This window comes from Hemiscyllium ocellatum, chromosome 21, assembly GCF_020745735.1.
Source record: "Hemiscyllium ocellatum isolate sHemOce1 chromosome 21, sHemOce1.pat.X.cur, whole genome shotgun sequence".
NCBI lineage: Eukaryota > Metazoa > Chordata > Chondrichthyes > Orectolobiformes > Hemiscylliidae > Hemiscyllium > Hemiscyllium ocellatum.
The window spans coordinates 36,996,149-37,013,112 of record NC_083421.1 but is presented as its reverse complement, the minus strand read 5'-3'; the positions used below and the strand labels follow the sequence as shown (position 1 = coordinate 37,013,112).

General features: G+C 39.1%; 1 protein-coding gene across 9 annotated transcripts in view; it reads left to right on the top strand.

Annotated features, from left to right (window-relative positions):
* LOC132825820 (histone-lysine N-methyltransferase EHMT1-like) overlaps nucleotides 1-16,964 on the top strand; it is a 190,521-nt gene that overhangs the window by 148,132 nt on the left and 25,425 nt on the right. For 7 of the 9 annotated variants that reach the window (XM_060841331.1, XM_060841330.1, XM_060841336.1 and 4 more), the window contains exons 17-19: nucleotides 2,287-2,388; nucleotides 10,484-10,588; nucleotides 13,009-13,163. In XM_060841331.1, coding sequence (XP_060697314.1) covers nucleotides 2,287-2,388; nucleotides 10,484-10,588; nucleotides 13,009-13,163 — 362 coding nt within the window. The remainder of the gene's footprint in view (nucleotides 1-2,286; nucleotides 2,389-10,483; nucleotides 10,589-13,008; nucleotides 13,164-16,964) is intronic. The other 2 variants (XM_060841338.1, XM_060841337.1) reach the window with 1 other exon arrangement.

Below are 16,964 nucleotides of genomic sequence, written 5' to 3'. Positions count from 1 at the left end.
TGGTTTTGAACTGCCAGCTCAAGTCCACTAAAACTACTTGAAGCTACCTAACATTAATTAGCAAGATTCTCAGAATCAGCTCATGTAGGAGACTTTGATCCTGCCAGTTGAGTTAGACTTAAGTCCTGTTTCCTTAAACAAATGGCTTGGATCCACTATGCAACTTAATGTTTTGACTTACAGTATAATTTGTTATTTTGAATGTTGAGGTTGAATTTAAAACTACAAACTGTATTGGAAGCATAACCTCTGGGTTGATGTTGAATGTTGTGAAATAAGTGTAAATGATTTGTTGTTCAAAACTGCATGTATTAATATTTTACCAATACCAATTAATTACAAATCTTTACTGAAAATGGTTGCATTTGTCATTGGCCCTTGAGCTCCTATTTCAGTAACTAAACGAATCTCTTTTTGCCTTCACTGGCCTTACGTAGCCTGCAGATAGAGTCATAGAGATGTACAGCATGGAATCAGACCCTTCAGTCCAACCCGTCCATGCCGATCAGATATCCCAACCCAATCTAGTCCCACCTGCCAGCACCCGGCTTATATCCCTTCAAACCCTTCTTATTCATAAACCCAGCTAAATGCCTTTTAAATGTTGCAATTGTACCAGCCTCCACCACTTCCTCTGGCAGCTCATTCCATACACGTACCACCCTCTGAGTGAAAAGGTTGCCCCTTAGGCCCCTTTTATATCTTTCCCCTCTCACCCTAAACCTGTGCCCTCTAGTTCTGGACTCCCCCACCCCAGGGAAAAGACTTTGTCTATTTATCCTATCTATGTCCGTCATGATTTTATAAACCTCTTTAAGGTCACCCCTTAGCCTCCGACGCTCCAGGGAAAACAGCCCCAGCCTCTTCAGCCTCTCCCCATAGCTCAAATTGTCCAACTCTGGCAACATCCTTGTAAATCTTTTCTGAACCCTTTCAAATTTTACAACATCCTTCCAATAGGAAGGAGACCAAAATTGCATGCAATATTCTAACCGTGGCCTAACCAATGTCCTGTACAGCCGCAACATGGTGTCCCAACTCCTGCACTCAATACCCTGACCAATAAAAGAAAGCCTACTAATTGCCGCCTTCACTATCCTATCTCCCTGCAACTCCACTTTCAAGGAGCTATGAACCTGCACTCCAAGGTCTCTTTGTTCAGCAACACTCCCTAGGACCTTACCATGAAGTGTATAAGTCCTGCTAAGATTTGCTTTCCCAGAATGCAGCACCTTGCATTGATCTGAATTAAACTCCATCTGTCACTTCTCAGACCTTTGGCCCATCTGATCAAGATCCTGTTGTAATCTGTCCACTACATCTCCAATGTTGGTGTCAATCTGCAAGCTTACTAACTACCTCTGATGCTCTCATCCAAATCCTTGTGGCACTCCACTGGTCACAGGCCTCCAGTCTGAAAAACAACCCTTCACCACCACCCTCTCTTCTACTTTTGAGCCAGTTCTGTATCCAACTGGCTAGTTCTCCCTTTATTCTGAGAGATTTAACCTTGCTAACCAGTCTCCCATGGGGAACCTTGTCGAATGCCTTACTGAAGTCCATTTGGATCGTACCTACTGGTCTGCCCTCACCAATCCTCTTTGTTACTTCTTCAAAAAAAAACTCAGTCAAGTTTGTGAGACATGATTTCCCACGCACAAAGCCATGTTGACTATCCGTAATCAGTCCTTGCCTTTCCAAATATATTTACATCCTGTCCCTCGGGATTCCCTCCAACAATTTGCCCACCACCGACGTCAGGCTCACTGCTCTATAGTTCCCTGGCTTGTCCTTACTACCCTTCTTAAAGAGTGGCACCACGTTTGCCAACCTCCAGTCTTCCGGCACCTCACCTGTGACTATCGATGATACAAATATCTCAGCAAGAGGCCCAACGATCACTTCTCTAGTTTCCCACAGAGTTCGTGGATGCACCTAATCAGGTCCTGGTGATTTATCCTTCTTTATGCGTTTCAAGACATATAGCATTTTCTCCTCTCTGATATGGACCTAATTTCTTTGGCTTTGGAAAAAAAATGTAACTTGAAAATACATGGCAGGTTTAAATTTTATGAATAACTGAATGTACTCCCAGTGATATGTCGATATATTTCTAATTTTAAAAAAACTAAATTGGTTGATGCTGGAAATGCCTGTAGCTGAGCATTCTTGGGTATTTGTTAGACTAAGATTGAGAGTTACTAAGGTTGAGATTACACTAATCTGTGCACATATTTTTATGCTACATTTTACTTTTAATAGCACAATTCCAATTTTTTTCCTCAGGATGTTGAAGGTTCAACTTGCCTTCATCTGGCTGCCAAGAAGGGACATTATGATGTGGTTGTACATCTTCTATCCACGGGGTTAATAGATGTGAGCTGTCAGGTGAGACAAATATTTGTGACGTTGTCATGATTTGTGTGTCCCACGGAATAGATATCAAATGTTTGTTCTCTAACATCCACTAGAGGTATAAAATCTAATTGATATAGTCCTGGAAGATTCTTGACATCATCCACCTGCCTTGAATCACCCAGTCCTAAACTTCCAATATTGGTCAATCCTCCAAATATGTTGCCTTCCCAAGCCAAATGCAAAAAAAAATGACTTTATTCCCAGAATTGGTTACTCTTGATTATTCACAATGTCACCATCTTTCCCCATCTTCACGAGTTTTATAATTATTGGAAATGTTCAAAGAATTTGAGAAACAACATAATTTGGTTTAATACCTTTCGGATTTTTCTCCTCAGTTGCTTGAGAATGTATCTTGCAGCTAATCGTCACTTTCTTTAAATTTCAAAACACTCCTGGACGAATGGTCATCCAAACCTCTGTTGAATTAAAACCGAAATGTTTCCTTAATGTTCCTTGATAAGGGAATGGGGAACTAAATTCAGAGATCCAATCTATGAGTACTCATATTAAAGTGTCAAATAAACATAACCGTGTTCTTGGCTTTGATGGCTCCTCTGCTTTGATCAATGTTCAATGTCAATGCACATCAGCTGAATGGATATTAGGGTGAGATACTAATATCACTGCGTAATGGCTCAAGTTGTGATTTTTGAAGTGAAAAAGATTGAAAATTGGTGGGAGAAGTAAAAGCTGAAGAAAAAGTCAGTTTTTTAAAAATGGTAAAACTTATTGTCAGTCTGTTTAAATGCAATAGTTAGGATGTAATTAAAAAATATTTTGCAATATAAACTCATGGCTTCCATGGGAACACTGTCTCTTTCACATAGAGGTATGTGTTTTAAATATATTTTCAGATACCTTTAGGGCTGTGCACTTCATGTAGTTTATTGTAACTTGGCCAGTAAAGCATGAATAGCTTTGCGACTACTGTAAAATTAGAATGTTATGAAAATCTTTATAAAGGAATAGCAGATTATGATACCTACTTCTACATTGGAAATTCAAATATAATTGTTAAAATTATTAACACTTAGAAGTATTACTGAATTTCATATAAAAGGCAAGAAACACGTTGCAAGTTATAATTTTGAATGTAGATTTGTTTTGGCATTCCTACCACAAATGCAACATTGTTATGTATGCAATGTATTTCTACAGTTTGTAACTGATTTGCAAAGTTAAAAGCATTTTATATATGAAAATTGTCAAATGTAAATCTAATAGTTAATACCAAATCATTAAATACCTTAAGGGAGCAGGAATTCTACTTGGTAGTGAAAGCATCCATAAAAGAGGTGGAAACTAATATGAAGACCCAGATTTTGTGACAGCAGTTGCAATTGATCTCAAAGAAACCTCACAAATCTCTGGCATAACTTTCACCTTTCCTAATCTTAATATGTCAAGCAAGCCTGCAGACATCCGCAATAGTGATTCATCAAGCAGAGTAAGCAGCTAAATAAATGAAAAATACTCCGACAGCAAACAAACAAGCTAAAGTCACTGATTATGCTTCATTTTTAAATTTTTTTTATCGTGAGCAAAATAAATTATTGATTGGGATATACACTGAAGGTGTATATAAGTGAAAAGGTAAATATTTTTAAAATTGGAAAAATAAATTTTTTCAGTTTGATATTCCACAACTAAAATATTAGTGTTTCAGGCCAGAGAGGTTATTTAGGACAATAATGAACTGATTATGCTATTTAAAGTCCAAGATATACCTCATTTAACAAGACATGACCCACCAAGTGGGATTCACGATGGCAATTATAGAAGTGTCTGATTTTAACAGCACTTCTACTTCGGTGTTCTCTTGTGCCGAATCACTTGTTCATTGTTGACCTAGTCTTAGCTGTATTCCTCAGGTATTGTCACTTCCAGCATTCTCTAAAACTGAGTACCTGCTTGAGTGGTACTTACCCGAAAATACCTGCATTACCTGGCTTTTACAACTGCTCTGAGTGGCGACGCATCTCCTTTCTTTACTCGGTGCTTTTCTCTTGACTATCTCGAGGAGTATGTAATCTCGGAAACTCTCATTCTTGCTGAAGTTCCGCAGTGACTCCAGCTGTCCCTTAAGATTGGAAGTCTTGAGCTGGAGCAACCTCCTGCACACATGGTCACCCAAAATACATGAAATTTCCTGAAATTCTAACAGTCTTCTCAGTCCAGGAAAGGGTTTCTTTAGCTGATCCTGTGTAGGGAAATTAGTAATAAACCAAAACTTACTTGAATTAATGTGAGAAAGAAAGCACTTCTCTCTCAGAAATGCCACTGACGACAAGTAAATTCTGAGGACTGGATGATTTTTACCAAAAATTCAAAGCAGTTGAGGCAACTACAAATGCTTTAGCCAAAATCTTCCAAAACACACTTAATTCAGGAATTGTCCGTGTTTAAATCAAAATATAGAATCATAGAATCATAGAATCTCTACAGTGTGGAAGCAGGCCATTCGGCCCGTTGAGTCCACACACACCCTGCAAAATGCTTCCGACCCAGAATCACCCCATATCTTATCCCTGTAATCCTGCATCACCCATAGCTAATCCATCTAGTCTGCACATCCTGGACACTATGGGTTATTTAGCATGGCCAATCCATCTAACTTGCACATTTTTGGGCTGTGGGTAGAAACCGGAGCATCCAGAGGAAACCCATACAGGCAAGGGGAGAATGCGCAAACTCCATACAGACAGTTGCTCAAGGGTGGAATTGAGCCTTGGTCCCTGGCACTGTAAGGCATCAATGCTAACCACTGAGCCACCATGTCGCCTTTAAAGTTTCAAAGGTTTTCTGGTGCTATTCGGGTGGGTTTAAACTAGCTCAGCAGGGGGATGAGAACCAAAAGTGTAGTGCACAGGAGGATGAGAGTAGGAAGGACAGGGATAGGATTTTGGGGTCAATGGAATGTGCCGGCAGACAACGAAGTGGTTTGAAGTGTGTATCTGAAATAACGTAGGTGAGCTTGCAGCATGGATAGGTACCTGAGTCTTCGATGTTGTGGCCATTTTGGAGACATGGATAGAGCAGGGTGAGGAATGGATATTGCAAGTTCCAGGGTTTAGATCTTTCATTAAGAACAGGCAAGGTGGTAAAAGAGGAGAAGGCATGACCTTGTTAGTCAAGGACAGTATAACGGTGGCTGAGAGAACTTTTGATGAAGGCTCACCTACTGAGGTAGTGTAGGCTGAGGTTAGAAACAAGAGAGGAGAGGTCACACTGCTTGGAGTTTTTTATAGGCCTCTGCAGAGTTCCAGGGAGATGGAAGAGAGGATTAGCAAAATTTTTCTGGATAGGAGTGAAAGGAACAGGATGGTCATTATGGGGGACTTTAACTTCCCCAATGTTGACTGGAAATGCTATAACTCCAGTACATCAGATGGATCCGTTTTTGTCAAATGTGTAAAGGAGGGTTTCCTGACACAGTATGTCGAAGGGCCGACAAGAGGAGAGGCCACACTGAATCTGGTGCTTGGCAATGAACCAGACTAGGTGTTTGATTTAGTTTGATTTAGGTGTTTGGAGAGAGTGACCATAATTCAATTACGTTTAGTTTAGCAATGGAAAGGGATAGGTACATGCTACTGGTCAAGAGTTATCGATGGGGCAAGCGCAATTATAATGCGATTAGGCAAGAATTAGGATGCATAGAATGGGGTAGCAAAATGCAGGGGATGCAGACGATGGAAATGTGGAGCTGGTTTAAGGAACAGATGCTGCGTGTCCTTGATAGGTATGTCCCTATCAGGTAGGGAGGAAGTGATAAGGTACGGGAGCCGTGGTTTACAACCGAAATTGCGTCTCTTGTTGATAATAATAACAATAATAAGGAGGCTTATGTGTAGATGAGGCAATGGAGAGTTACAGATCAACTAGGAAGGATTTAAAGAGAGAGTTAAGAAGAGCAAAGAGAGAACACAAGCAGTCTTTAGCAAATAGAATAAAAGAGAACTCTAAAGCTTTCTACACGTATGTGAGGAATAAAAGGATGATTAGGGTAGGAATAGGGCCAGTCAAAGAAAGAAGTGGGAAGTTGAGTGTGGACCCTGTGGAGATCAAAGAGGTACTAAACGAACATTTCTCATTTGTTTTCACTCAGGAAAAGGAGAATATTGTTGAGGAGAAGAATGAGGTATGAGATATTAGACTAGAAAGTATTGAGGTTAGTTACAAACAGGTGTTATCAATTCTAGAAGGAGTGGAAGTAGACAAATCCCATCCGGCACACGGGACTTATCCGAGGATTCTCTGGGAAGCTAGGATGGAGATAGCAGAGCCTTTGGCTTTGATATTTGAGTCATCATTGTCTACAGGTTTAGAACCAGAGGACTGGAGGATTGCAAATGTTGTGTCCTTGTTCAGGAAGGGCAGTAGAGATGACCCTGGTAATTATAGACCCGTGAGCCTGACTTCTGTTGTAGGAAAGGTTTTGGATTATAAGAGATAAGATTTATAATTTAGCAAGCAACAATTTGATTTCAGATGGTCAACATGGTTTTGTCAAGGGCGGGTTGTGTCTCACAAACCTCATTTAGTTTTTTGAGAAGGTGAGCAAGCATGTAGATGAGGGTAGGGCAGTTGACGTGGTGTAGATGGACTTCAGCAAAGCCTTTGATAAGGTTCCACATGGTAGGCTGTTGGCGAAAATGCAGAGGCATGGAATTGAGGGTGATTTAACGGTTTGGATTAGAAACTGGCTTTCTGAAAGAAGGCAGCGAGTGGTGGTTGATGGCAAATATTCAGCCTGGAGTCCAGTTACTAGTGGTGTGCCACAAGGATCTGTTTTGGGACCACTGCTGTTTATCATTTTTATAAATGACTTAGACACAGACATAAATGGATGGATTAGTAAATTTGCAGATGACACTAAAGTCGGTGAAGTGGTGGACAGTGTGGAAGAATGTTACAGGTTGCAGGGGGATTTGGATAAACTGCAGAATTGGGCTGAGAGGTGGCAAATGGAGTTCAATGCAGCCAAGTGTGAGGTGATGCACTTTGGGCAGAATAACAGGGAGGCCGAGTACTGGGTCGATGGAAAGATTCTTGGTAATGTGGATGTGCAGAGGGATCTTGGAGTCCATGTACATTGATTCCTGAAAGTTGCCACCCAGGTGGATAGTGCTGTTAAGAAGGCATACGGTGTGTTCGGTTTTATTCGTAGAATGATTGAGTTCCGGAGCCGCAATATCATGCTGCAACTATACAAAACGCTGGTGTGGCCATACTTAGAATATTGTGTACAGTTCTGGTCCCCATATTTTGGGAAGGATGTAGAAATGTTGGAAAAGGTGCAAAAGAGATTTACCAGGATGTTGTCTGGTCTGGAGGGAAGGTCTTATGAGGAAAGGCTGAGAGACTTGAACCTGTTCTCATTGGCAAGAAGAAGGTGAAGAGGGGATTTGACAGAGACATACAAGATGATCAGAGGATTAGATAGGGTAGATGGTGAAAGTCTTTTTCCTAGGATAATGACATCAGCGTGTACGAGGGAGCATAACTACAAATTGAGGGGTGATAATTTAAGACAGATGTCAGAAGCAGGTCCTTTATGCAGAGAGTGGTAAGGGCGTGGAATGCCTTTCTTGTAATGTAGTCAACTCAGCCACATTAGGGAGATTTAAACAATCCTTAGGTAAGCACATGGATGATTTTGGGATAGTGTAGGGGGACGAGCTGAGAATAATTCACAGGTCGGCACAACATCGAGGGCCACAGGGCCTGTTCTACGCTGCAGTGTTCTATGTTCTATATTTGAGAGGTGAGAGAGAAATCAGGAAATCATAAATCTGTCAGTCAGGCTCTTGGAATCTGTTATTTAAAACAGTGACAGAGTGCTTGGAGAAATTTAAGCTAATAAGGTTTATATTGAATTCGTTATTTCAAATGAAGCTCATTTACTTTTTGTGACAGTAATTACAGTTGTAGTTGGCATTATCTAGGCAAGTAGTTAAAGCAGAGATTGGAATCTAAAACTAAAGCTCATTGCTATTAAAACCAAAGTATTGATCTAGTTAGGAAATTGGTTAAATGAAAAAAGAAAATGTAAGGATAAATGGATATGTACCCCATAGGAAGGAAATTGACTCGTGATATTCCACGAGGATCTGAGCAGAGGCCTCAGCTATTAATTATATTTATTAATGACTTGGATATCAATAGAGAGCTATAAGTCCAAGTTCACTGAATATACAAAATTTGTGGTGCAAGTAGTAGTATGGATGTGAGCATGAAACAGCAAATGTATATTAAGTGAAAGGACAATACTGCAGTGGATGGATTTTACTACAATTAAGTATGAGAGCAATTATTTTAGACCAAAAAACAATGCATATGAGTTGTTTTACAAATAGTCCAAGGTTAGGGACAGTGGCATTCCAGAAAGGTCAAAGGGTCTATGCATACAGATCACCGAAATGTATAATTAAAAACAACAACATAATTTAAAAAGCTAAAATTCAGAGGTGTGTAATAACATCTGTGAACAGATTTATTAGAAAAACAGGTCAAAAAGGTTGCTAAAATGTTATTTTGTGTGTCTGGAGACCTAGAATAAAAAGGGGAAACTTTTACAGCTATTTAAACCAAATCTGGAATACTGTACAGGTCTAGGCACCTGTAATGTTACCAGGGCTCCAAGGTGCAGAATATGAGAGAAAATGATATAAACTAGGCTTGCAATCCCTGGAATATAAGAGGTTGAGCAGGGGCGTGGATGTATTGATTAAGGTTTTAATAATGTTAAAGAAGCTAATGGGCTAAGACGTAACGTTTTCTACAGCGGGGAGACAAAATATCAGAGAGGCCAATCAGGAGAGAATGTGGCAGAAAGATATTTAGTCACTTGATAGTATAAAACTTGAGTTTTAATAAAAAGGGACATGCTTTCAAAGCTTTTTATCTTGCACTCATTGGATTGTTAGCATGCCAATTATCAAAGCAAATATCGGAAGAGGATGCTGAGTAGTTGGCAAGTGAACTATCATTGGTAGAGAAGTTATTATAGAGAATGCAGTAGTTCACTTCCAAGCATTTTTTCCTTTTGATTTCAAAGAACAAGGCCATGCATTTGAATATGTGTGGCTTGCTGCATGTGAATATCTAGCATGTCAGTGAGGCACACTGTGAACCAACTCGATTTTAAATTGGTAATTAGTGCAGTTCCTAGCTCAGTCAGGATCATTTAATAGATGTTGGTCAATAAAAGAATCACATCTAATATTGTGTAGAGTGTTCCGAGTTTTGGAAGCAAGGGTAGTCTGATACAATCAGTATACTGTCTATTGTGAATAATCAAAGGGATATGCTGTTTATTGTAAGGGATCTATGACCAATGTATCTGGCATCACCTAGCATTGAAATTCATGTCCCACTTGCTCATTTGTGTGGTAGAATGTCTCACAGATGGTCTTTCTGGCTTGATGGCAGTATTTTATTAGTGGAGTGGTACTTGCTACTTGTGTTGCAGCTGCATAGGAGCCATGTGAAATAGCTAGTTTCACCTGCTATTTAATTATCTTTTGCAAACAGAGAACATTCTCATATGTAGTGCCTCTTTCAACTGAACAAAAGCTTGGGAAACAACTTTGCTTTGTGCATTCTCCATAGTAATACCTTGAGCAATCATAGATGGTTTATGTGGTTTGACTTTAAGCAAAAGCAGGCAGTTAACCAGTTCCTATTACATAGTTTGTGGCAATGCCTCTACCAAATTTCACTTGCCAACCAATCTGTGATTCTTGGTGAGTGTAAGATGAAAAGTTTTGGCAGGGTGTCTGTTCCTTGAGCAGTAAATGATTCTTCTTATTAAAAAATGACAAAAGTGTGGAACACTCTTGAAAAAGTTACTACCTCAGTTAATAACGTCAAATCTGAGATTGATAGATTTTTGCTGGTCAACCAAGTATATTGAGGGGTATAGAATAAAGATCTATCACTCAATAGCTATAACCTTATTGAATGGCAGAACAGACCTAATGGGTTGAATGCCGTCATCTGTTCCCGTGTTTCTACTTGATTTACCGATTTACTTGCTCTCTCTTTATTCTCTGAACAGGATGATGGTGGTTGGACGTCTATGATTTGGGCCACAGAATATAAACATATAGATATTGTAAAGCTGCTGCTGTCAAAAGGAGCTGATATCAACATTAGGGACAATGTGAGTTAAACAGCTGGGCTTAAAGGAAGCTAATCCTATATAGTCAATCTGTATCCACAATTGTATTTGGGAAGAACAAAATGTTTCTGATGCAACTGCTTTCTAGCTTTATGTTTTAAGCATTTAAACGTTGCACAAAGGAGGGAAAGGAAATTTTAAAAATATAATGGTGATCTTGGGATTGCTTTCTAACAAATAGGTATTAATTTCTTCTTTGGTTCCAATCTAGCACTAGTTGATGGAATGAAGTCTTTGTTCTTTTTTGGTTGTAATAGTTTGTATAAATTAAGTTGAGGCAGTTTCAGCCTAATACATGCTGATGCAGCTGTACACCACAGTTCATTGTTACTTTGGCAGTCTGACTTCCAGCAAACACAATTGCTGCAAGAAAACAATGATGCTGTAACTGCAGCCCTTAGGTATATTGTTTGGATAGAATGAGAGAGGATTTATTATGCATATATTTCATCTGATCAGACTGAGCTGTATCTGTCAGGTATCACATTTTCTGAGAAGCTTCGTTTTCCTTGTTGCCGGGTGGCATTCCAAAGCAATTAGCATTTAAATTATTTTGTCCAGGCAGAGATAATAAGTGTAACATTGACAATGTTAACAAATATTCTGAGTGACATTTATGAGCAGATAGGTAAACAAATTGCAATTTTTTAAAAATTGTGGAATGTACCCCTGAAGAGTGAGATTCACCAACGCAAGTTACAGTTTGAGATGTTAACACATCACTCCGACTGAATTAAGGCTTGTCCATATGAGTACAGTATACGTACTCAGCCTATGTATAATTGTTTAAGAATGGCTCTTCAATTTCAAGTGTCGTGATGGTTACAATTTGACATGGTCCCTATCTACCTGCAATGCAAGGATACTATAGAAGCGCAGAACAATTTTCATTTCCAAAAGTATTTAAGGCAACAAGGAAACATGCTTTGCATTGTAGTTGCATCCCTTCAAAAGTAATTGTCAAAACTACACTAAGCAGGTAGTAATTCCTTTAACAAGAAAGCAAGCTTGAATTTTTGAGGTATGGTATATGGTAAATGTAGCATGTTATGATCCCTTTCAGAAACCTAGAACGTTTGAAAATGAAAGGAATTCCCCAACATCAAAATGAAAGAAAGCAGCTGTCACCTTTAGAGACTATTTCTGTAACAAACCAACTGAAATCAACGTAATTTGAACATAACTTAGCAGGTTGAGGGTATTTCTAATAAAAAAAAGTAAACTTCACTTTAAATATTTGATGTAACAAAGATTGAAGTTACAGGCATTCATATTACTACTTACACAAATATAGGGCTATGTGTCATCTCACAATCTTTCCAAACCAGCCTCAATTTTGTGGATTTCTTTTTAATGTTTTGGCTTGAGCTACATTCACAAAAAGTGTTTTTTTTAAACAAAGTCTCCAGATGTTGTTACCACCAACAAAGTGCTTGTCCACAGATTCTCTCTCAAATTAGGATGATCCCAATGGCACAGATTCCCCAGAAAGTCCCATTTCTGACCCTTTTAAATGGTCTGGTGGGCACTAGCACCACAAGTTCAGCATTGTGTCCAATTCACAATTCCTCACTTTTCTCTTCAGTGTTCAGCTCTTTCTAACTACAGAGCACACACAGTGATACAGTCTCCCTGATCTAATCTCTGAGACCTGATTAAGCACCAGGGTATGTTCAAAGACTGCCAAACTGAAAACCTCCACTCTGGTACAGACATGATAGTTTGAATGGCTTACTTCTGTATTCTAAAATTCTATGATTCTATTTGGACAGGGCCTTGCTTATTTTCTTATACATCCTAGTATTCTTAGCAGCCAAATGGAAAAGAAAACTAGGCTTATTCACTGCAGTTAGCTTCCCATATACCCAGACCTAATTAACCATCTATCTAAGTGCTCTTCATTACATTTTGTTTTTAGAGGGACATTGCTCAAAAGGAAATACAGGCTTTTGCAGCCCACAGGTCATCACAAGTACTTGAGCAGTTTTTGTTAAAGCATCAACTTTTGTTTGTCTTTCGTATCTGAAAACCTAAGTCTCAAAATTGTTCTTTGAAGATAATTTAATTTGATGTAACTTTATTTTCAGCAATGCAACTGGTATTTTGGTCCCTTACTTGTCCTGTTATTGTAATTTTTGTCGTGAGATCATTGATAAAAATCCATTATTTAATTTTAAATTATAGATTGGCTTTTGGAAGAAAACTTTTTGTATTTCTCATCAAAAATCACAATAATAAAGTCTACAGTGTTATTTTTAACAATTCTCTGACGTTGAAGCATAATTAAAGTTTCATAGCTGGTCTGGACACAGGCCAAATGGCTTCATTTTGTGTCCTCACTTTTCTATCATTGTATTGTTCTACATTAAAAGTTGTTCTCTTTCCCTATTTTTATTGCACAGGAAGAGAATATCTGTTTGCACTGGGCAGCTTTCTCAGGGTGTGTGGATATCGCTGAGATATTTTTAAATGCAAAGTCTGATTTAACTGCAGTAAATATGCATGGTGACTCTCCTTTGCATATCGCATCAAGAGAAAATCATTATGAATGTGTAGTGTAAGTACTACTGAATATCCTGAACTGTCATAGATAATGTGATGGTGTGTAATAATTCACTTGGAATCCATGTTCTGGCAGCATGCCCTTTTACATGCATGTTGTAGTCTGGAGCTGTGAATAGTGATGTAGAGGCTTCAGTGTTCTCACCATCACATGCCTAACCAAGAATATGTCTTGTGCTCCTAATACCTGCCATATGGGAAGGATTTGCAGATTAATACTCACCTGAACTGGCCATAAACGTGCCTTCCTTTTGGCCATCAAGGAATTTGAATCAGAATTTTGGGCTTCGAAACGTTATCCTCCACCTCCAATGTCTTTTCCGATAATGATATAATAAGGTGCAGTTTTCAAGTTGAAATGATAAGTTCAACTGGCCGGTATTCCTGTGATTTGTAAAAAAAAAATGATTTCCTGTAGGCAAGCTGCAAGAGATTGACTAATGATGCATGAACAGAATATAGTTATTTTTGTTGAATTCACATTGATCTTTGGACATTCAGCTAGTCAACTGACTGCGTGGCTTAACTGCCTTTTGGCATTTATCCAAAAACAAATTGTTTGCTTTTTGCTTTGTTTTGGATTTGCTATGACAAATGTTAGGTTTCTTAACATTGTTCCTCTCCCCTTCCTTTAGAATTACAAGATCAATTAAGTAACAATGAGGAGGGGTCTTTCGGCTTTCTTCATTTCACCCTCTTCACCTGACCACTGTAAAGATTTATGTTGTTTTTAGCCTCAGGCCATACCTCTGGATAACTAGATTCTTATTAAAAGACATCTCCAGCAAGGAGCCAGTTAGAGTTTTCTTGGCAATCTTGATAAATAATAAAAATATAATGTCAAGAACATACACGTAGATACAAAGTTGTAAAGATATCGTGTTCAATATGAAAGGAAGATGGAAGGAATATATAGTTTTTAAATCCTGAGCATGCCCTTCACGTTTAAAAGTTTTAATCTGCGATTATGTTTCTTTAATTGATATCTTGTATCCCCAGCAGTTGCAAGCATTGCAGATCCCTTCAAATTCTAATTGTCAAGATGTTTATCTCCAATTTGTATATCATCGGCTGTTTTCATCTTTCAAGAGGTAGAAAGCTTTCTCCAGTTTTGCAGAGTGAAATCCATCTCCTCTGCCAAAAGTAGTAGCCTGACATATAAGCTGGTTTGTGCATTTTGATGTCTGAGTTTATTATTTCCAAACTTGATATTGCAACTAATTTGTTTAATCATCTATGTTAAATTTATCAAACAGATGATTTTGCCCTATTTTTAGAATCATAGAATCCTTAGTGTGCGGAAACAGGCCAAGGTGGTACGTGTATGGAATGAGCTGCCATAGGAAGTGGTGGAGGCTGGTACAATTGCAACATTTAAGAGGCATTTGGATGGGTATATGAATAGGAAGGGTTTGGAAGGATGTGGGCCGGGTGCTAGCGGGTGGGACTAGATTGGGTTGGGATATCTGTTCGGCTTGGATGTGTTGGACCGAAGGGTCTGTTTCCATGCTGTATGTCTCGATGACACTATAAGTCCACACCATCCCTCCAAAGAGCATCCCACCCAGATCTTCCCCATACCCTGTCCCTGAGACAGTGCATTTCCCATTGCTAATCCATCTAGCCAACATGTTCTTGGACATTATGGGCAATTTAGCATAGCCAATCCACAAAGCCTATGCATGGAGTCATAGTTATACAGTATGGAAATAGACTGTTCATTCCAGCCAGTTCATGCCGAGCAAAATCCCAAACTAAATTAGTCCCACCTGCCTGCTCCTGGCCCATATCTTGTCAAACCGTTCCTATTCCTATACTTATTTTGGACTGTGAGAGGAAACTGGAGCAACCTGGAGGAAACCCATGCAGACACGAGGCGAATGTCTGTGTGGAGTTTGTACAGTCATCTGAAGGTGCATTTGAATCTGGTCCCTGGCGCTGTGAGGCAGTAGTGTTAACCACTGGATAAGAACAAGGACTGCAGATGCTGGAAACCAGAGTCTAGATTAGAGTGGTGCTGGAAAAGCACAGCAGGTCAGGCAGCATCCAAGAAGCAGGAAAATCAACGTTTCGGGCAAGAGCCCTTCAGGAATACAGGGAGGGTGCCTGAAGAGTGGAGAGATAAATGAGAGGGGGATGGGGGTGTGGAGAAAGTAGCATAGAGTACAATAAGTGAATGGGGGTGGGGATGAAGGTGATAGATCAGAGAGGAGGGTGGGGAAGGTAGCAAAGAGTACAATAGGTGAATGGGGCTGGAGGTAATAGGTCAGAGGGGACGGTGGAGCAGATAGGTGGGAAGGAAGATAGACAGGTAGGACAGGTCATGAGGGTGGTGCTGGAGTGAGGTGGGGCTGGGGTGAGTTAACCACTGAGCAACAATGCCACCTTGATTTTGGTTTGACTAAGTGTGGCGAACCTGTGTGGTTAGTGATTGCTGTGGCCATTTTGGTTAAGTATATTTTCTTTTTAAAAGCCATTTCAATTGATGAAATTCTCAGATATTCCTATCAGGCGATGGAATTTGAAAATTGATAATCCATATCTTATATATCGTATTCTTAAATTACAGACTCTAAGATTAAATCTCAAAGTTTTCATCTAAAATCTCAAAATATTTGCTATTTTAACTTTAATTGGAGACTGTAGGTGTCCTGGGCAACCTCCTTAACACTTCAAAACTTCTTCCTTAATTTTAAATAATTGCTTTGTAGGACAGAACTTGAACATTACACTTCGTGATTCTTCTGTTGGACAATATTACCAAGTAAACCAGACCCTGCTAAAGTTGCACTGGAAGCTAATTCGAAAACAGTGTTTTTATTGCATGTGCTAAAAATTACGTATGATTGTGCACTGGTCCCTGTCCTGTATAGGCAAAAGTAGTTCGTGCATACATTGCACCTTTTTCTTGATGAAGGATTATGATTACTGCCAGTCTCTGGTGCATTGTCTACAACTATACTCTGACCAGTGAGAGATTTGCGTATCTGGTCTGATGTTCATCCGCTAATCATAATTAACAATAAACATATCCTGCTGCATTTCCATTTCAACAAATTAGCAACTTCTTATGGTGTATAAATGGTTTTCCAATTTCAAAGTTTGGTTTTGTTTATCCCAATCTTGACAAGTTCAAGATGAAACATTTCAACTTGTCTCTTTATGGTAATATTCAAGTTCCTCAATTCTACTTTCCTTCCTCTCTCAGGAAAAATTACTTGTTGATTTCATCGCAAAATTATTCCCTTTTAGCTGTTGTTTTCTGAGGTTGATTGTGTTTGCGAATATTGGCCCTTCACTATTGTAAGGAAGAAAGGTTTTTCTTTTGAAGAAAAACACCTTTTCTCCCCATCACCAAATTACTATGTGTTGATACTAGGGCTTTAAGAGGAGTATTTGATCTTTTGATTTATGGAGAAAGGTGGTGAGTAGTCTGCTCAGTCTATAGAGTAAACCACTTGTGAGGCCTTGTTTTTTTTAAAGAAAAGTTGGAACAACAGTAGTAGCTTGAATGGGTGAGGTCAAGCTCCCACAGAATCAGGATTTTTAGTTTTAGCTTTCTGCAGTTGCTGGGGTCTAAGTTGGATGTGGAAGCTCTTATTCTTGTCTCTGTTACAGCTAAAAGCTGAGGTTCTCTTCCTGCTGCTAGAATTGCATGTGAAACAATCTATTTTGCTGAATTTGCCTTTGCCAAGTGTGTATTTATGGCATGTTATTTTATTGGAACTGTTTATTTGTAGTGGTTAATATATATTTACTATTTGCGATGCATTTCAATAGTGACAGTTAAGCTAAT